This window comes from Lithobates pipiens, unplaced genomic scaffold, assembly GCF_037356315.1.
Source record: "Lithobates pipiens isolate NorthernLeopardFrog02 unplaced genomic scaffold, aLitPip1_a1.2 Scaffold_13, whole genome shotgun sequence".
NCBI lineage: Eukaryota > Metazoa > Chordata > Amphibia > Anura > Ranidae > Lithobates > Lithobates pipiens.
Genome location: NW_027507718.1, coordinates 104,189,087 through 104,210,783, shown reverse-complemented (window position 1 = coordinate 104,210,783; position 21,697 = coordinate 104,189,087). Strand labels below are relative to the sequence as shown.

Sequence of the window (21,697 nt, the reverse complement as noted above, 5' to 3'; positions counted from 1 at the left end):
ATCCAGATAAGTACAATTTGATATTCGAAAAACGGGAGACATCCTAGCCTACAAATACAACAAATTTACTTCTGTTTGTAGCCAGAATCGGGGATCCTCTAGCTCTTGTCCTGAATGCTCTAATTATCTGCTGATCTCAGTTGAGGCTAACTGATGCCTTCCCTCCACTGAAAATTCTGAATTGCCTGCTCCATGAGATAGAACAAGAGCAAGAGTTGGTAATTCTCCTGGCATAGAACTGGCTCAGGAGCCTGGTACACAGACATACCCAGACTACTAGTAGAACACTCCTGGCCAGGGCAGATCTGCTATCTCAAGGTCCTCTAAGTCTAGTCCACCCTGTTTTACAGTCTGTTGAAACCCACCCTCCAAATACAAATGGCATAAAAAAAAGCCATTGAAAAATAACTTTTGTAAAAAAAAAATGCTGCCTCTGCCTGGCTTCCAACACTTCTAGTAAGTAGAAGTGATGTCATATTGCCTCCCAGCAGAGATGGTGCTTGATGATGAGAATGTAGAGTGCATTCCTCTGGGACTTTAATATCAGGAATTGTATCACAAGTTCCCTTTTATGGTGCCTATCCACAGAATTCCAGGTTTAAAGTGCTAGAGTCAGCACGTTTTTGATCTCGATTTACTACGTTACAGCCAGTCAGTTATTGGCTAAATTCCCATAGACCTCCATGAGCTCAACAACAAATTCTGGTTGACTTCAGAACATTTCACCTGAAGATCTTTAGGCCAAGACCACAGAGGTTAGTGTGAGGTGCATTAGAGATCTTTTTACTTTTGAGTTCAATCTCACCAGTTGGTATCCAGAGATGTGTTTCTGAACTGGTATTAAATAATACATTTCTGATTTATGACATATACTGTATTTTTATAGCACATTTGAGTACATGGAGCAATTCAGTATCAGTTGCTGACGTTTGGCACTTTCAAACACATAATGGGAACAATTTACTCAATTGCTAGTTATCTTGCCAATATGCTTTTTTATTTTGGGGTAAAAATTGAGAATCTGGATGAACTCCACTCATACACAGGGAGGATAAAAAAAAATTCCAGGCTGTTTCTCTGGTGAGAATTGAACCTGGCATCCCAACCTGTGTGGTGCATACTGCACAGGTAAGCATTACAACACACTTTAGCAAATATAAAGCACATATGCCTCCTTGATATGTATGCTTAACTTCCTATGCAAATAAGTTGAGTTCAACTTGTCACTAAAAGGGTGGTTATTTCTTTTATTTCAATTTTTTTCTAATAAGATTCGTACCCTTGTGCAGACTGCAAATGATATAGTATTGGCAATATGAATGGATACATTTTTTTTTTTTTTTTTTTTAACCTTAAACTGTAAGTGTGGCAATACGTTAGAAGATGGTTAATATGGTGAATTCCAATGAAATATTTAGTAATTTTTTTTTTTAAGCTCTTTGATGTGTAAGAAGAATTTAAATGACTGTAAGGTTTTATTTAAATCACCACTACCCCTAAAATGTACGTATGAAAAAATTATACTTGCATTTACAAGCTGCTTTGGTCTTTTTTTTTTTTTTTGTCCCTGATCCCCCTGGCCTGTCCACCTCTCACTCTGACAACTACGTCACCATTAACCACTTTCAGACCGGACCAATTTGCTGGTCAAAGACCAGACCACTTTTTGCGATTCGGCACTGCGTCGCTTTAACTGACAATTGCGCGGTCGTGCGACGTGGCTCCCAAACAAAATTGACGTCCTTTTTTTTCCCACAAATGGAGCTTTCTTTTGGTGGTATTTGATCACCCCTGCGGTTTTTATTTTTTGCGCTATAAACAAAAATAGAGCGACAACACATTATTTTTTACTTTTTGTTATAATAAATATCCCCCAAAAATATATAAAAAAAATTTTTTCCCCTCAGTTTAGGCCGATACGTATTCTTCTACATATTTTTGGTAAAAAAAAATCACAATAAGCGATTATTGATTGGTTTGCGCAAAAGTTATAGCGTTTACAAAATAGGGATAGTTTTATAGCATTTTTATTAATTTTTTTTTACTAGTAATGGCGGCGATCAGCGATTTTTATTGTGACTGCGACATTGTGGGGGACCCATCGGACATTTTTGACACATTTTTGGGACCATTGTCATTTATACAGTAATCACTGCTATATAAATGCAGTGATTCCTGTGTAAATGACACTGGCAGTGAAGGGGTTAACCAGTGGGTGGCAGTGTAGGGGTTAAGTGTTCCTAGGGATGTGTTACTAACTGTGGGGGGGTTGGGCTTTCATTTAGTGAACACTGATCTCTGCTCCAATCACATGGAGCAGAGATCAGCGTCACTAGTTGCTAGGCAGAATGGAGAAATGTTGTTTACAACGGCACTTCTCCATTCGGCCGCTCCGTGAGACGATCGCGGGGATGCCCGCGGTGATCGAGTCCGTGGGTCCCGCGACCGGACTCACGGGGGCCCCGACCAGTGCGGACGTACGCCCATTTGCCTGCCCGTGCCATTCTGTCGACATACATCGTCGTGCGCTGGTCGGCAAGTGGTTAAATAAATGTCACTGGCAGCCGGCTTCCTCTTCCTTGTTTTTTGCTGGCCTGCCGATAACATTTGCGCTATCTGCATTTGCTGTATGAGATCTGACACTGTTTGTGTACACCTTTGCCATGGTGTTAGCAATGTGCATGGCACACCAACATTTAGATTGCTGAGGCCATGGCAGTACATTTATTTTTTCCTAAATTCCCCCAAAATTCTGCAGTTGACCGAAGAGAATTCCCTGAAAGTCCCTCCTAGGGTGCAACTGTGAGGCCCTGGCTATGTTACCAGGTCAGCAGGAAATAAAGAAAGATGTTTTTTTAAGCAAGGTAGCATAATATGACTGCATTGTGTTTCCTATTAAGGCCCCATGCACACTGAACATTTTTAAAGCTGCTTCTAGGGGCAACTGGTGTTTTTTTCCACCCTGCCTCTAAACTCCCTGCATGTTGTCCATGCGCACATAGGCTTTTAGCAGCGTTTAATGGCAGAAGACTTTAGAGGCAGGAAAAAAAAAAACACTCTGCCAGTACATCCGGGAGAATCAGAATTTTGGCAGAAAAAAATGCTTAACGCATCTAAATTTGTCTAAACGCTAGTCACATTGAGCACTTCAATGTTTTTTTTCATTTCAGTAGCCAGAATAAATAAAAATTCTGGGCAATAAAATAAACACTCAAACACCAAACGCTGCTAAACTGGTTTGAAAAAATGCAGCTTAGGTGAGTTTTTAATGCTCATTTTCTCCTATCCAGGGAAACCGCATTTTACCATAAACTAGTGTGATTGAGGCCTAACCATGCAGAGCTAGACATTTAGATTTTTGTTTTAGGGGAAAGGTCCACTTTAAGCATGGTGGGTAATGCATACATTTGTTTGCATCAGTGACATAAAATAAGCATCAGTAATTATTTAGTGGAATCTCGTCTAGCAGTACTTAAGGACTTTTGTATATTAGTATAACTAACAGCATTACTTGAGTTAACACATAACAGTAACATACATACTTTGATAACTTTATAAATGCTTATATAATTTTCACATAGTGCCATATGGTTCTGTAACATTTTCTCTTTAACTGTACATTTGAATGGCAGAGCTTCCTCCTTTTTTTTTTTTTTCCTACACTTTCGAAACTATACTAGTCTTTTCAGCATTTTTGCATTGTATTACAGTACTACCCACCTTTGTTAAATCTAGAACTGTACAGGGCTATGGAAAATGATGGAGTTGTATGAAAAAATAGATCTTTTTTTAAGAGTTTGTAAATAAAATTTAATTTTAACATTTTCACTCCTAATTTTAAATCTTTCAGCTATCAATTACACAAAAAGGTGTTAAAAATTATCATGCACTCATTCAGTACCTTTGTTGCACAAAATGTATTGCACACCTCTGGTAACTGTTGCACATATTTTTTAAATTTGGTTTATGGAGGTTATCTATATAAATCCGGGCTATAATTTGGCTGTTCTGCTTATGAAAGCCATTACACTGGATGTGATGTGTTTTTGGGGGTGTAGAATTAAGGTTTCTTAATTAAATGAGACCGCAGGTTTATCTTATTGACCAAGAAGATGTTCACATTGTATTGCATTATAGGTATGAAAATTGTTTTTATTTTATGTGGACAGTCCCATTCACAAAAAAATATGTATTTTTGTCAACACAGGCAGGACTTGCTTACGGTCTGGTTCATTTTATTTTTTGCACATTTTTTTTCTGTTTGATTCAGGCCTTCATAAGGATGCCATGAGCTGTCTATTCGAGATCATTTATTTATTTATCTTGTTAATTTTAAATCATACCTCTTGTATGGCTATTTAATGAGTTTTGTATCCACCAAGTTAGTCAAAGGTCTTCCTAGAACAATTTTCCTCTTTCCCACCTCCCCCAAACTGGCTTTTGTTATGTATTGCCTTGCTAATCTTTATGTTGAACGGTATCAGACATCGCCTTTCATGGGGCAGATAGCCCACTCTTCCGCTTTCTTTGTTCTCACCCTCCTTTTAATAGGAGAAGTCAACGGGGAGGACAAAAAGAGACTGAAAGTTTTATTTAATCAGGGTCAGAGGGGTGGTGTTCAGACTGACGGGCCCACAGGCAGACTGGCCTTTTATGCTTTCCGACACAGATGGCCCTGTTGCATTCATGTAAAGGAAGAGAATGCATCCCGGTTAAAGCCATTGTAGGCCAGCATCGTTACACTTGACAGGGGTTGCCAAGGGCAACAGACAAATATCATCAGAACCGTGTGATCAGCAGCCTTCTCCATTGAAAGCACCAGGTTAAAGCACAGCTTTCCTTACTGCTGTCCTACAAGTTGATAGTCCTGTGTTGCTTTCTTTACCTTTCTTTATTTATGGGTCATTTTCTGTCCAGATACTCTTGTGAAATCTGGAACATGAGGAATGACTGAAGGCATGATCAAGTTGATGAAACCTTTTATTTATCAGTCTTTTTTTTTTCTTTTCTTTTTTTTTTTTTTTTACTTTGGATTGATATTGATTATTTACAAAAAAATATTATAACAGATACATATGACAATTTCCGTTTTAGGATTTGGAAAGTGGTATACACGTTTATAATTTTTGTTTTAATACGTTGATGGGATCATCTTGTGTTGGTCTTTATTTACACATAAGTTGATATACAGCTTATTTCTAATTTTACTTCCGAGTTAAATAAAATTGCTTGTACTGTGGAATGAGATTAAAATCTGTCAAGATGTCTGTAATTTGTTCAACAAATATGTGTCAGACCTCTATTGTTAATGAATGAAGAGAATAATACTCCATGCTTCAAACTGAGTTCCCCTACTTTTGCTAGTCATGCTATGCATTTTTTCCAGACAGTTTTTATTTTTTTCATGTGTCGTGATTAAAAAAAAAAGTTAACTGAAGTTTCCTCTGTTCTGTACCTGAACAAATCGGCAGTTTAAGGAGTAAATCCCATTGATGGCTTGTGACAGTCCCCATTTAAAGAACTCTCCCAACTGTGTGGCAGGCCAAGCATGCCATGAATTTAACTCTTCCTGTGGTCTACTTCATTGTGGCTCACAAAGGAATAAAAAAGGGGGACCTTTTTTTCCAGTGAACATAGTGCTAATCTTTGAAAGCCCTTGAACCTTTTTCTATGGAAAAGCAGCTCTGCTTTTCATATTTATGTCTGACTACTGTGCATAAGAACAAATATAAACAGAACAGGTACACAAAAAAGAAAAATTTGATTCGCCGGACAGGTTTGCATAGTTAACATGGAGAATTTATCTTGTGGGTTTTTTTTTTTTTTTCTGCTCTCTGTACTCGGTCAGCCATAGACTTGAAGCTCACCTGCAGAGAAAATCAGTGGTTGTTGTTTCCTCCAGTTATTGTTCTACAGGGTCAGTTAGCCATGGCAAATTAGTCTGAGAAATACAAGCGATAAACAGGTGACGCAACCTTTTGTTTCCAAAACATTTCTGATCATTGTTATTTATATGCAATCATATTTTGTGAGGCACATCTATTAGTATCCCATAGGTAAAAAAAAAAATGTAATGTTTTAAGTTGGGCTAGATCTTATATAAAGATAAACCTTGCTAAAATTGTTTGCATATTTTAGCGGGTGGTGCTCAAAATGACAGTGTTGAAAATATATTTAAATTTTTTTTTCGAAACCATGTTTCTTTGGTTCATTGCATATTAGTTTGGTAGGTCATATGCCAATGATATGCTCTTAGTTGTGCCAAAAGTTATCAATTCCACTACTAAATATAAACCCTGTCTATTTTTCTTGTTAAAGCAGAACTCCAGGCACAATATGGTAGAGCTTCACCGCAACAGTCATACCAGTACATTCTTTATTGTTTTTTCATTTTTTTTGTTTTACGGCAATTTTAAATGAAAATAGGCCTTTTGGTGTGCGTCTTGAGTTTACTGCTACAAAATAATGTGCCGAAAGATTTAAAATGTGATGTGCAATAGATCACCTGTGCACATCAGGTGAAAGATTAACAGTTAATTCCATTTGATTTTGTAAGTATTTGGGTTTGTTAGTTTATAATCATACATATGGACACATGCATATGTATGTGTAAATTTGTTTTAAATACATTGTTTGTGTGCAGCGCTTGTGGTAGCAGTCCTTTTGTGTAGAACTCAAAGCAGCAATCACAAGCACAATCATTAACCAAGTCAGTCTCAAAACAAAGGTGTTTTAATTGACTGGGGCAGTGTAATGTTTTTGCTCTTCATTGTTTTGTCATGTACTTTCAGCAGTGATTACAAGAGGTCATTGCCCCTAATTTACACAGTACTTTGACTGTATCTCTGGTGAATAATAGCACCAGCATGGCAAGCAAGAATTTGGCAAGTGTTGGGCTTTAGAGAGGGTATAGCTGTAATAACGGGCAAGGGATTTCCCTTTTTCTTGTCTATATTAATTTTAAAAAATTGTGTATTTCTTGTAAGCTTGTCACCATTTGCTCTTACCTTAAATTAATACATTTTTATGTGTATGTGTGTGTGTGTGTGTTTTTTTTTTCTTTTTGTTTTTTGTTTTTGGTTTTTGTTTTTTTATTTTTTTTTGTTTTTTTTGGCTATGAAAAAAATGCTACTTTTTACCAATCCCTGGAATGGCATCTTTTATTTTTTTTAATTTGTCAGAGCACTTATGTAAGACTATTGTCTAATGCCCTGAAATACAAATAAACCCTTTTTGTGCAGATAATTTTACTATTCTCTTTACATTTTTACAGAGTTAGCATATTTCCATGAACTTGAGAGGGCATAGAACCTTTTACAGCAGTGTCTACTCCCAAAGGAATGTAGCTTTTAGAAGCACACATTTTCCAAGACCAATTTAAGCAGGAGCCAGTTAGCCTACCTTGTATGTCCTTGGATTTAAGAAACCTGCGCTAACACAGGGAGAAGGTTTTAGATTGTGTCCTGACCTAAATTGTGAATTATAAGTGGTACAGTTTTTATTAGGGAGATTAGGAAAAGGAAAGAAAACACTTGGCAGATGCATTCATTTTGAAAGAACAGAGCTAGAATGTTAAATCAGATTGTATAATTTTCAGCTATTTAAGAAAAAAAAAAGACTACCTATAGGTTATATTTTATGGTTCTGTTATATGTTATATATTTTTTGGTTCTGAAACACTGATGTGTTTCCATATAATTGTATGTTTTTTTTTTTTTTTTTAAGCTCACAGTATTGGGCTTTGCAGTATAATCCTGGTGCTTTCTAATATTTGTATTATTGCATCTTTGGTATTGTAGCATAATAATTAAACGCATTTGGTGATTACAAGCTATTCCAAATGTATTTAAGCTTGATGTATTGATATGGTTTAATTTATAAAGGATTATGATTACTCAAATTTACTTACAAATATGCAAAACCATTCGTCATTTGACTTTCAATAGAATGTATTCTACAACAACATTGAATTAAGCAGCATTGTAAGGCACAAAGAAATCCAACATATGAAGTTCAAATTGTCTATTGCAATTTATTATAGGATTTACCTGAATACGATGTAGACTACATTTTAACTTAATAAAATGGTGTGATACCTAAGTAACTCTGCACTTTGCTATTGTACAGTAAAGCATATAAGCTCATGATGGCCACAGGTCCTATATTATAAAGGTCAACACTTGTCCAGCCACTGTCAAGTATCAAAAGCTATTTCCCCCAAAGAAACAAAGTTATCACCATGTGCTAAAAAGTTTAGGTTCTAAATAATAGCAAATCTATTTAAGAGTCCTTTTGGAGTGACTTTTATTATCTTCGTACGGATTAAAACCATGGGTTATGTTAGTGCTCTAAGGCCTGGTTCACGCCCATGCATTTTTTAGTGCATTTTCAGTTTTGCAGAATCCCACTACAGTCCGTTTTAACATGGTTTCCTATGGGTCATGTTCACATCTGTGCATTTTATGGAAAGGGCCAGGGACTTTTTTTCAGTTTTTTGGCTTCATAGACTTTAATGAAGCAAACTGCAACCTGCATTGGTGTTGAACCAGGCCCAACATGTTGTTTGCAATGCATGTCCCAGTATCCTGGGACAAATCAGAATCAACTTAAGTATATTCAAGTTAAACTAATAGGGGTACAATTAAATAGCATGCAGTAACCTACAGCAAAAGTGATTAGACTTCAGCTTCAATTCGTTTTTGGTTATCAGAAAGATTGATTTGGTTTATATTTTTGTTTTTTGCATTTGAAGTATGCAAAGTTTGGATTAATTTTGTTTTATCTTTAAGGTGCTTCCCATTTAACCTTTATCTTTACTCTGTAAATGTCATTTGGGTTTTGATTTTTTTGGAAATTAGCTTTTGATTTAGTTTTGGTCCCTGCTTAAACGTTTGCTTACTGTAAACCTTTTAATAGTCCGTAGAGAAGCAGTGGTGTAAATCATAGCAAATACAAACATGTTAGGTAATGTTTATTCTTTTCTCATATTCTGCCCATCTTCAGCAGGTAAAAATAAAATCCTGTTTTAGCTATGTTTGCACTATAGTATTTTTTCTTTTTTCTTCTTTCTTTAACTGGAGCGGTTTCCTTTTGGAATTTATATATGCACACATTTAAACCACTTGCCTTATTAGCAGTAAGGAGAGGCTTGAAATGAATGAAAGCCTGTAACTGCTTCACTAGCCTGTTACCCTGAGGATGCTGGAAAATTAACTGAATACGAATTAATCTAATTTAAAAACTGATACAAAACTTTTTTAGGCTAGAAAATGTTGAATAGTAAAATAAATTTTTCCAAGCACAAATTATATTATAAGAATATACCCCCTAAAACCAGAGGTTGTTTCATTTTTTGCTTAATGGTATAGATTTTCCAGAGAGGTTTTGCATATTTTTTTGATAGAATTAATAAAATATTAGAATGAATAAAAAAATATATATATAAAACATGTAAGCAGATATTAAAAGTAATAAGTTTGTTACAATGATGCATTTATACTATGTTCCACATGGAAGATATCAAAACATTGGGCATAATTATTAAGCCGCAAATATGACCTTTACCATACATTCATAGATGTTTAGTCATTCTGTGTAATTAAAACACATGCACAATTCACCTACAATTAATATTTGGTGAATGTCCTATTCACTGCTTAATAAATACCATATTTATCGGCGTATATAAAACTCGCTTTTTTACCCTGAAATCAGAAGGTAAACCATGCCTGCATATTGTATGCCGATATCTGTTTGTTTTTTTGTTTTTTACTGGCTGGGATCGGGCGGTCCGTCCCGGGTGCCACCCATTGTGAGGGTGTCAGGCCAGCTGGCGCTGGCACAGTGCTGCCAGCATACTTTTTAAACTTCAGAAAACATTACTCCCAGCCCTATCAATGTAAATCTAAGCCTCTAAATCTCTCTATTTACACCGCTCGTCCTGGCCGCTCTCCCGCCCTGCCGCCTCCTCGAGTGTAGCTTTTGATTGGAGGAAGAGAGCGGCCATGTGAACGTCAATGAGAGAGGGGAGCTCAGTCACATGACCGGGTCCACGGCGTTAATGGAGGTATTTAAAAGCTTTGATTTACAATGAGTGACACAGGAGGAGCGGTGTATGAGAAGGGACTGGCAGTGATGTTTTCTGTACTTTAGAGTATGCCGGTAATGATGTGCAGAGGAGGAGGGGGGAGGCGACTTTATAATGAAAGGGCTCTGTGTACTATGCGGGGGGCTCTGTATACCATGCATCGGGCTGTAGAAAGTTTTTTTTTTTTTTTTTCCTGAAACTTCCCTCTTAAAGTTAAGGTGCATGTTATACGCCGATAAATACGATATGCCCCTGCTTGCATTTTCTTATGCACCTGTCCACTCAACAGTGAATCCATTTCTATGCATTTCTATGGAACCAGTGACTTTAAGACCCCTTTTCACACTGGGGCGTTTTTCAGGCGCTTTTCATGCGCTTTAGCGTTAAAAAAAGCGCCTGAAAGAAGCTGCAACTGCAATCCCAATGTAAAAGCCCGAGTGCTTTCACACCAAGATCCCTTTCACACTGGGGTGTTTTTCAGGCGCTTTAGCGTTAAAAAAAGCGCCTGAAAGAAGCTGCAACTGCAATCCCAATGTAAAAGCCCGAGTGCTTTCACACTGAGGCGCTGCGCTGGCAGAGCGTCAAAAAAAGTCCTGCAAGCAGCTTCTTTGCAGCGCTTTTGGAGCAGTGAATACAACGCTCCTAAAACGCCCATTCCCATTGAAATCAATGGGAAGCGCTTGTAAAACGCCTGAAAAACGCTATTGGCAGCAGCGTTTTGTGAGCGCTTTTAACCCTTTATTTGGCCATTAGCAGGGGTTAAAAGCGCCCCAATAACGCTCGAAAAACGCTGGTAAAGCGCTGCTAGTTTAAGCGGCGCTTTACGAGCGTTTTTCGGGCGCTGACATTTCACATTGGGACTGCAGATGAGGCTTCTTTCAAGCGCTTTACAGGCGCTTTTTTTAACGCTAAAGCGCTTGAAAAACGCCTGAAAAACGCCCCAGTGTGAAAGGGGTCTAAAATGGCAGTGCTTGTGAGGAAAAAGTTAGTATCTTAACGCGGAGTAAACCCGCTGACCTGTAAGGGAAAAGGCATAATGAGCTAATATGCACCGCATACTAGCTCATTATTAATAGAAATGTAGATAGTCTAGGGGTGAGTTAACCCTCGATATCTCTGATAAGATGTGCCTTTCAATCCCCACAGGCCTGTGAAATTAGCCCATTGAAGACAATGACACAAGACAACCAAGTGTCCGAGCAAATCTAATCTTTATTCTTTGGTGTGAATATTTAAAGGGGCTTTCAGAAAGTACTGCCCTTTTGACAAATTATCCAATCATATACAGAGACATTTTATGACAAAAGTGAAACTAATTATTTTTAAGAAATCACGTGCTTTACAAGAAATGAAACAACGAGAAGATAACGGGAACATGAAAAACAAAACTAGATTAGCAATACTTGAGCATATCTATTTGTGAAGTGGATGTTGGAGAGACACAAAATGGAAACTGATTATAAATAAAAATTGAAGCAGTTAAGCTAAATATTCCTTGAATTATGAAATACTTACCTTAGAATGAGGCACCGGCATCTCACTCGGTCCACGCCTAGGGAGCCGACATGTTCCCTCGGCGTGTCTTCTGGGTATCACGACTCCAGTGCTGTGAGTGGCCAGAGCCGAAATATCGTCACTCCCGCGTGCATTTCTTCCCGGCAGGGTCTGGCATCTGCCAGACTTTCAGCTGAGAATTCCCGGAGCTCATGTGCCGCTGAAGTAGGGAATATCTTCTAACCCGTACAGGTTTAGGAGATCTTCTTTTTACTTACAGGTAAGCCTTATTATAGGCTTACCTGTAGGTCAAAGTTAAAAATATGACTATACAACTGCTTCAACCCTGGCTTCCAACTGCAGCACCTAGGAGAAGGTGACCTCAGAGTGAGTGACACAGAAGTAGGGCTGCAACTAATGATTATTTCCATAATCGATTAGTTGGCCGATTATTGTTTCGATTAATCGGTTAATAACCTAAAAAAAAAAAAATTGCATTTTTTTGGCCAATTTGTTGTTGGGCAGATTAAAAAAACACAAATTGCCGCAAAAACGCATTATTACATGCTTTTCTGCAGCTTCTCCATTGAAGTATATTGAACCAAAATAGCACCGTTTTGTGTTAAAAAAAAAAAAAAAGCCCTTGTCTTTTTCAAATAGGCAGCAGCTGAAAAAATCATGGATGTGAACGTGTCCCATAGGAAACCATGTAAATGAACTGTAGTGCCTTTCTGCAAAAAGCACCAAAAAACAGAGGTGTGACCCAGGCCTGAGATGTTTAGTAACATAATGGGGTTAAAAAAACCTAAAATTGGTACAAAAAGAGCAAAAAATCGCTACTGTAAGGGGTACATTTTTTACTATGGGACAGTGAAAGTAATATTTACAGTAGCGATTTGCTCTTTTTGTACTCTAAAGGGCTAATTTTAGTTTTTTGTTAACCCCATTATGTTAGTGGCCGATTATTCGATTATGAAAATAGTAATCGATTAATTTCATAATCGATTAGTTATCGATTAATCGATTAGTTTCAGCCCTACACAGAAGATTTACAGTAATTTAAATAGTGAGGGGATCAGCTCACCCTACTGCTTCCTCCTTTGTGGGTGAGCTGATCCCCTCACTATTTAAATTACTGTAAATCTTCTGTTATGTCATTATATGATTTGCTGCTATTTGATTATTTGCAAATATTTTTATTCATTCTGTAGACTATCCTCCTGAAGAAACGTTTCTATACCCCTCTTCAATAGAAACCTTACGGGGCTACCCGTCGGTAGTTTATTAAATTGTGGTGTATATGATTTTAGCAATATGAAAGTTTTGATGGATTTTAATTTTTTTTGCCCTTATTAAATTACTTGTAATTTTTTATAACAAAGTCTTCTATGAATTATTTATTTAGTACCGCAATAGTCCCCTCAACAAACATTTTTGGGTGTGGATATCAAGGGAGCAGCCTCAGCAACTGCCCCAATATCCTTAGAATTCCCAATTCTTGACAGTATACTAGTGAGGCGTCTAATGTTTTTAATGAGGTATTGGCTATGCTATCCCCTGTGCATGTGGCTTAAAGGTGAAGGGCCTTAATTTTGTTGTCTAAAAACAATTTTATGGTATTAGTAGATCAACATAAAGGCATGTACATAAATATTTCATCTCATTCCTGAGATTTTTATTAGATATTAATATCACTTAACCACTGCACCCCCATGAAGGATTTACCCCCTTCCTACCAGAGCACTTTTTGCGATGCGTCACTGCGTCGATTTAACTGACAATTGCGTGGTCGTGCGACGTTGCACCCAAACAAAATTCACGTCCTTTTTTTCCCTACAAATAGAGCTTTCTTTTGGTGGTATTTGATCACCTCTACGGGTTTTATTTTTTTGCACTATAAACAAAAAAAGAGCGACAATTTTGAAAACAAGCAATGGTTTTTTTTTTACTTGTAATAAATATCCCCAAAAATATATTTATAAAAAAAAAATATTTCTCAGTTTAGGCCGTTGTGTATTCGCAATAATCATATATTGATTGGTTTGCGCAAAAGTTATAGCATCTACAAAATAGGGGCTAGAGTTGTGGCACTTTTTTATTTTGTATTAGTAATGGCGGCAAGCTGCGATTTTTATCCTGACTACAACATTATGGCAGACGCATCGGACACTTTTTACACTATAAAAATGCACTGATTACTGTGTAAATGGCACTGGCATGGAAGGGGTTAAACACTAAGGGGTGATCAAGGGGTTAAGTGTGTCCTAGGGGGTGATTCTAACGGGGGGGTTGCCTCACTAGAACATGAGATCACTGCTCCCAATGACAGGGAGCAGTAGATCTGTCATGTTGCTAGGCAGAACAGGAAAAATGCCTTGCTTACAGAGGCATCTCCCCATTCTGCCGCTTTGTGACACGATGTCAGGCCCCCGGCGGACATGGGTCACAAAGTACGCGGCAGGCGCCCGTGCCCACAATGCCGTGATTTAAAGGGGAGATATATCATCATGTGCTGGTCAGCATGTGATTAATGAATATTAAACTTTACATGACTTTATTTCATACTGTTAGCACTTGCCCATCTAGTCTGTGAAATCTTTATGAATGTGTTTTTTTTTCTTTTTCTCTTGTAGGCGACAATGAAATGGAGTGGTCGATTAGTAAGAAGGACTTGGAGGTAAAGTTAACAGTTTTTTTTTTTTTTTTTTTTTTTTTTATTGTTGTTAAAATGTTATCCTGTAAAAAAAAAAATGTAAAGTGATTTTTTTTTTTTTTTTTTTTTTTTTTTTTTTTTTATCCTCACTACCCAGGTTCTCATTTCTAGGATTTTCATTTATTTGATTATATTATAATGTTATTTTTCTGATCATCTTAATGCAATAAAGAGTGTGGAGATATCATAACATACTAAGAACCTCAAGGGTACCAACCCATTAATGCATGAACATCATAAAAAGGACCCACCAAGAAAAACACAGGACTTCAAGTATACTATTAAAGTGGATATAAACCCAATGTCATCCTTTCTAAACTACTGCCATAGGGCTTATCTATAAGGATAAACATGCCTCCTGCATGTATCTTTACCTGTCAAATGTCTCCCCTCTGTCTGCTATGAGACCCGAAAAACTGCACATTCTGTGGGTGAGTCTGTTGTCTGGAGCTCGGTGGGTGGAGTTGTGGTGTCAGACTCCCCTTGTCATTATGCATTTTCTCCTGTGTATTTCTTACACTGAACTTCTGCTATGATCTCTAACATCCAGTGAAAAGACAGGAAAGTAACCACATGAATTCAGCATGCCCAATTATGCTGTGGTGGGGAACATCCAATCCTGGCAGAGCAGCAGAAGAAAGGAGTGGGAGGTAATTAACAAATAATACATGTCTGTTAGGCTAGTGCACGAGAAATGTAAATCACCTGTCACTCACAGGAAGGGGGAGGATTTGACAACGTTTTTCTCTGTTTGTCAAGATTTATCTCTCTAAACAGTAAAAAAGATTGCTCAGATCTGGATTAACCATTTGTGGCAAGACTGGGCTCAAATGATAGGAGATCTTATACAGTACATTATGACATCAAAAAAAAAAAAATTGGGTTTATTTCCACTTTAAACATCAATGCGTTCCACTCGTTTAACAAAGTGGCTATATAAAGGGTGCTGGTCCAGCTTATCCGGTATAATAATGCTCAATAAATTAAAAAATCAACTCCACTACAGGGGTATGAAAGAAACGGAGCAGCGACCTCTACCCAACCCTTTGCAAGAACCCCAAAATAAATTCAAACACCCAAAATACATGGAACCTTTCTTTGTGTTACACATGGACAAAGCATACTAGCTCATTATGAATAACTTACCTGAGAACGAAGCCCCCGAAGCAGTCCTCAATCTTCATGTCTGCCGCTGCCATGGATCCCGGAGTGACTTCCGGGTCTCGCTGCTCCGGCGCTGTTATTCGCTGGAGCAGCGATGATGTCACTCCCGCGCATGCGCAAGGGAGCCGACACTAGCGGCATATCGCAGTGATCTGCGGCCTGCCCAGTGCGCCTGCGCGCGGTGGCTGTCTTTTTGGAAATATCTCCTAAACCTTATAGGTTTAGGAGATATTTCTTGGACCTACAGGTAAGCCTTAATCTAGGCTTACCTGTAGGTCAAAGTGGTTTGTAGGGGTTTACAACCACTTTAAGGCCTATGGTCTGAGGGATAGGTTGCCTCATTTTCCTGTAGAGGAACATTAATCAGATTTGTCAGTGCTTGATAGTCTCCAAGTATCCATTTTCCTGGATTTGCAAGGCTGCCATCTGGCCTGTTTACACTAGTCCTACCAGATGGATGTTCAAGCATTCTTTGCTATGTTGCTCACCCCTCAGTTGAACTGCTCTTGGGTGGCACAGTTGTTAGGAATATCCCTGTACTGTATGATCAGGAAAACAAGATTCTGACCTGCCTGTAAAATCTGTTTCCTGGATTACAGTACTGCACATGGGATCCTCCCCTCAGTTTTTATTCTTTTTGCTTGCTACAAAACTGAGGCTAGCTAGAGAGGTTATATTGGGGAAGGTCTCATGAAAGGAAGAGATGGATGCACACTACCATTCAGAAGGTTCTGATACATTATTGTAGTAATCCACAGATAAAAACATCATTACAGCTCCACAAAGGCGGGAGCAAACATTAACCCTTTTCATAGGCGATGCTTTAAAAGCCCCTACAGGTCAGTTTAGGGTCACCCAGGAGCTAAAAGTTTTGATCTCACCCTGGTGTGCACGGTGATATAAAACTTGTAGTGCAATCGCCGTTTTTGTACGTAAGCGCCCCAACACATAAGTTTATGTATACGTGCATATGTGGGGTGGGGAGCTCAAATGTTTGTTCTTATTTATGCGTCTCTTTTTAAATTATCATTATTATTTTTAAATTGGAGCAATAGCCCCCTATGTGATGGCATATAGGTCACAGGTCCTCTTTATGCAATTTGGGGGGGGGGGCGACAGTGTCTGCAAAGGAAAGGAGCAGTGTTTACAGTGAGGGGACAGTGTGTACATTCAGGATATGTCATTTGCCTGCTTTAAATGTCATCACTGGTTCTGAATGTAATTGACAGCGCTTTGTTTACTTTATAGTGTCGGAAAAGGAGCTGTTATTTGATTCACTGCCAAAGTAAACAAAGGGGTGGGATCATCAGGACTGCTGCCCCTTTCTGTACTTCAACAGTTGGAGCTGAATGGCAGCGAGTATATATGGACATAACACTATTATATGTTGAGTTTAGACAATGTGAGCATTAGCTGTCATTCAGCTGAAAAAATAAATAAAAAAAACCCCCAAATGTACAAAACAAAAAACACAACAAAACCTGCACACTAGATGGTCAGGACCTGTACAAAAATCCATTTATTCATCAGCTAGGAACAATATTAATTTATCCAATGCATGCCTGGGATTTAATATTTACCTAAAACCCTAAGGGGTCATACCGGGTGATATTTAATGTAAGACGTATCCTACCAACAGACTGACCCAGCTGGTGAAACTGAGATGAAGTGCCACCCTTAAAATACATAAGGAAGCCCCCTCAGCCACACAAAAGAAACGCCAGTGTTGAGAAAAAATAAAAAAAACACCTTATGTTTGTGTGGCTCAGGCTACAATCAACAGGATAATATTCAGGAGTGTCATGCTAAGAGTAAGGAAGGCATAACTAGCGATCAAGGACATCAAAGCTGGGAAGTCATCACTCAACCATTTTTACCATACTTTATCAAATTTCTTAGGACATCTTCTGTTGTAATGTGTATCTTTGTATAATGGTAAGGTGGCATTTACCGTTGTGTGCTGTTGGGGTGGATTTTTTTCCAGGGAAGAGTCATCACTGCCACTTTTAGAATCTGTCATAATGGCCCTATTGAGACAAATATATCAGCCAGCCTCCCCATTCCTTCATTTACTTTCAGCTATTGGCCGAGAATGCCCTGCTCGGCAGATCAATTGGGCAAGGGGGCGAGTTACTATGATTCTGTTGGCTACAGGGCAAACAGTGTTCTAGCTAAGCATGCACAGAGGATGGACTATTTGTGGTATGCGAACTCCAGACTCAGTGCCGCCCCCCTCCATTTGACAGACTAATGTGCCTGTTCCTGGACATTTGTCATGGGGAGGAGTGATTAAATTCTAAAGAGTGTCTCTGAAACGCACACTATGAATTTCACTGACTGTCATCCATGACAGTCCAGAAAAATCTGTACTACAGGAGTTACTACTGGGTGGATTATGTTACAAGGTGTATGTAGGTATTGCATGACATGCTTATTTTTTCTTCAACTCTTTAGGGTCAAGTTGGTAACCTTTCTAGAAGACGATCCAATCGTTACTACACAGAGGACAAAAATGTTATATGCAGGAACTGTAACTTTCGTGGCCATCTTTCTAAGAACTGTCCTGCTCCTAAGGTAAATTTAACTACTAGCCCATCGCATATAAGAGAATAACTCGGATCAGTAAAAATAGGCTTTGCTGGTGCAGTGTTCACTGATTTTATTTTTTAGCACAGTTTTTAGTTAGCTGCGTCCTACAGGTGAGATTTCCCTTTGGTGTTTACCTCGGAGATGCAGGAGAAAATTTGAGGAAATCTCCCTAAAGGTAATACGAATTCCCATTTTGGTTGTCTTTTTTGAACATTTACCCCACTGGATTATTTCCCTTCACTTGTTCTGATGTCAACTCTAAAATGTTGGTTTTCCAGTTGGACAAATGGGGTGAATGTCCCCAGTAAGGACATAAGCAGCAATATAAACTTGTTAGAGGGCCTAACCCTTACCCTACTAAAAACTGCAGAAAATGCACTTTAACTGCTACCATCTATCACCATACATATACCAAAGGGGAAGTAATGGGTGGTTATTTTCCCAGTCTCATTTATGAACCGCAGTGGATAAAGCGCCTTCGGGTGACATTGCACTGGTTAATAGCTGTTGACCGAGACGTCATTAGATAGCTTGGTTCAAAGACATTTTGTACTGAGTGCATCCAAACAGTTTGGTACCATGTGATCACTATGATGACCAATCACAGCAAACACAAATGTAAGTATACCACTGCTCACATTTTTGATCCCTTCCCTTCTACTTACAACAACCGAAGTAGAGGAAGTGTTGGATGAGTAATTGTCAATCAAACTATTACAGCACTGAAAACTTAAAAAATGTCCTGTTAATGAAGGGGTAAACACATATGGGGATTGATCTTGTGCTAGATTTATATTACTATGCATAACACCATTTTTTGGATGACCCTATGAAATTAAAACTTGACTCTCACTGCACAGGCCCAGTACAGTGACCAATCTGTCATAGACAGCTCCCTGAAGCCTGAAGCCATAAGGCTACACTGCTGGGTTCACTTACTCTCAATGGAGGCGGCAAGCACCCGACAGCTGATGGAAACATCAGCTGCAGTGCCGACATCACTGGACTCAGGACAGGTAAGTGTCCTATTATTAAAAGTCAGCAGCTGCAGTATGTGCAGCTGCTGGCTTTTAATTTTTGCAGTGGTGGGTGTACTTCCACTTTAAGTATTTCATAATGAGCTAGTATGTGATGCACACTAGCTTATTATGCCTTTGTCTTGCAGGATTCATTTTTTTTTTTGTGAATTTTTTTTCAGAGGTTTACAACCTCTTTAACCACTTAGACTGGACCATTTTACTGGTCAAAGACCAGACCACTTTTTGCGATTCAGCACTGCGTCGCTTTAACTGACAATTGCACGGTCGTGCGACGTGGCTCCCAAACAAAATTGACGTCTTTTTTTTCCCACAAATAGAGCTTTCTTTTGGTGGTTTTTGATCACCTCTGCGGTTTTTATTTTTTGCGCTATAAACAAAAATAGAGCGACAATTTTGAAAAAAAAACGCATTATTTTTTACTTTGTTATAATAAATATCCCCCAAAAATATATAAAGAAATTTTTTTCCCTCAGTTTAGGCCGATACGTATTCTTCTACATATTTTTGGTAAAAAAATCGCAATAAGCGATAAGTGTTCCTAGGGGTGTGTTACTAACTGTTGGGGGCTGGGCTTTAATTAATTTAGTGAACACTGATATCTGCTCCAATCACATGGAGCAGAGATCAGCCTCACTAGTTGCTAGGCAGAATGGAGAAATGCTGTTTACAATGGCATTTCTTCATTCGGCCACTCCGTGAGACGACCAGACTCACGGGGGTCCCGACCAGGGCGTCAAATTTAAAGGGACTTACAGGTACGCCCATTTGCCTGCCCGTGCCATTCTGCCGACATACATCGGCGTGCGCTGGTCGGCAACTGGTTAATGTTATCAAGGAGAGATATTTTTTTTTCCCCATTTCCTGTAATGCTGACAACCACTTTACCTCACAGGAAGTAGGGAAAAATTTGCTACTGGGTTACAGACAGAAATAAAAATCTGACTGGGGTTTTGGCCTTCCCCCTACCCCTCTCAACAACATAGTTACATAGTCAGGTTGAAAAAAGATCAACCATAAAAAAATAAAATAAAAAATATCGTACAATCCAATATACCCAATTCTATACCCACAGTTGATCCAGAGGAAGGCCAAAAAAAACAAATAGCAAAGCATGCTCCAATTTGCTACAGCGGGGGGAAATAATTCCTTCCTGATCTCCCAAGAGGCAATCTGATTTTCCCTGGATCAACTTTACCTATAAATGTTAGAACCCAGCTATATTATGTACATTTAGGAAAGTATCCAGGCCTTAAAGCAATCTACTGAGCAGGCCAGAACCAACCCTGGAGGGAGTCTATTCCACATTTTCCCAGCTCTTACTGTGAAGAAACCTTTTCGTATTTGGAAATGAAATCTCTTTTCCTCTAGACGTAAAGAGTGCCCCCTTGTCCTCTGTGTTAACCTTAAAGTGAATAACTCAACACCAAGTTCACTATATGGACCCTTTATATATTTGTACATGTTGATCATATCCCCCCTTACAGCATTTGTATTTCTGTTTTGTTGCTGTTTCAGGGTTCACCTTAATTTCTTTCTTGTTAAAATGTCCGCAAGACAGGAATTGAGGAGAAATCTCAAACCGAGCCCCAGATAGAAAAACCTTATGGGAGTTCTAACTCTTTCTCACTCTGTAAAACAAAAAAAATATTTTGGCTGGACGTGCACTTTAAATAATGAAGAGGTTGGCGTTTGCTAATTTTTTATTAAGATCTTTCCAAATACTTTGGAAAGGACTGAGACTGGGATGCCATTAAATTTTATGTGCATGTAAAGGCATCCCAATACTTTTGGTAATATGTTATGTTACCATAGTTTAACCACTTTTGACTTGTAAAAACATTTTCTAGCAAGGCTGAGCTGTAGAATAATACATAGTTGCAGCTAATATGTGGTTACCCTGAAGTGTATTCTCTTGCAGGATTGGTCTGTATTTATAATCTTCACATTGCTGGATTTTCGATCAAATCACAACTTTTTTGTAATTGCAGTAAACTGTCTAAGCAAGACTATGCACCCTCCTATACCAATCAATGTGTTTTAATACTTGGGCTGTTGCTGTAGAACTTGCTGTAAGGCCCTAAATCCCAAACACTAAATTCCATCATCACTGATCCGTGATCCGAACGGATCACCCCGCTTGGATCGGCACACGCCGTGCTCTGCAGTCTCGGCCTAGGGAAAGGCTGCGGCTTCGGCCTAGCTCCGAAGCGGCGGTCTTTCTTTCTATACCCAATGTGAGTGCTCCATAAAATGACAGAGCGATCACTCGTAAACAAACCGGCGTCGTCATGACGCTGATTCCTCTCTCCCCTCCGTGTACAGATCTGTACAGTGGAGGGGAGAGATCAGATGGAAGCAGCGCTGTGGGCTGCATCTGTAGTGCCCACAGCGCTGCTCTGTGACAACTGCAGTCACAGCCATCCCTCAATACCCTGCCAATACTCTGCAGTACCCTACCAATGCTCAGTCTGCAATACCCTGCCGTAACCCGCCAATGCCCTGCCGTAACCCGCCAATGCCCTGCCGTAACCCGCCAATGCCCTGCCGTAACCCGCCAATGCCCTGCCGTAACCCGCCAATGCCCTGCCGTAACCCAGCCATGCCCTGCCG

General features: G+C 38.9%; 1 protein-coding gene across 1 annotated transcript in view; it reads left to right on the top strand.

The window, feature by feature from the left end:
- ZCCHC7 (zinc finger CCHC-type containing 7) overlaps positions 1-21,697 on the top strand; it is a 323,829-nt gene that overhangs the window by 166,816 nt on the left and 135,316 nt on the right. The window contains exons 3-4 of the mRNA XM_077475367.1: positions 14,215-14,258; positions 17,913-18,032. Of these exons, the coding sequence (XP_077331493.1) occupies positions 14,215-14,258; positions 17,913-18,032 (164 nt within the window). The remainder of the gene's footprint in view (positions 1-14,214; positions 14,259-17,912; positions 18,033-21,697) is intronic.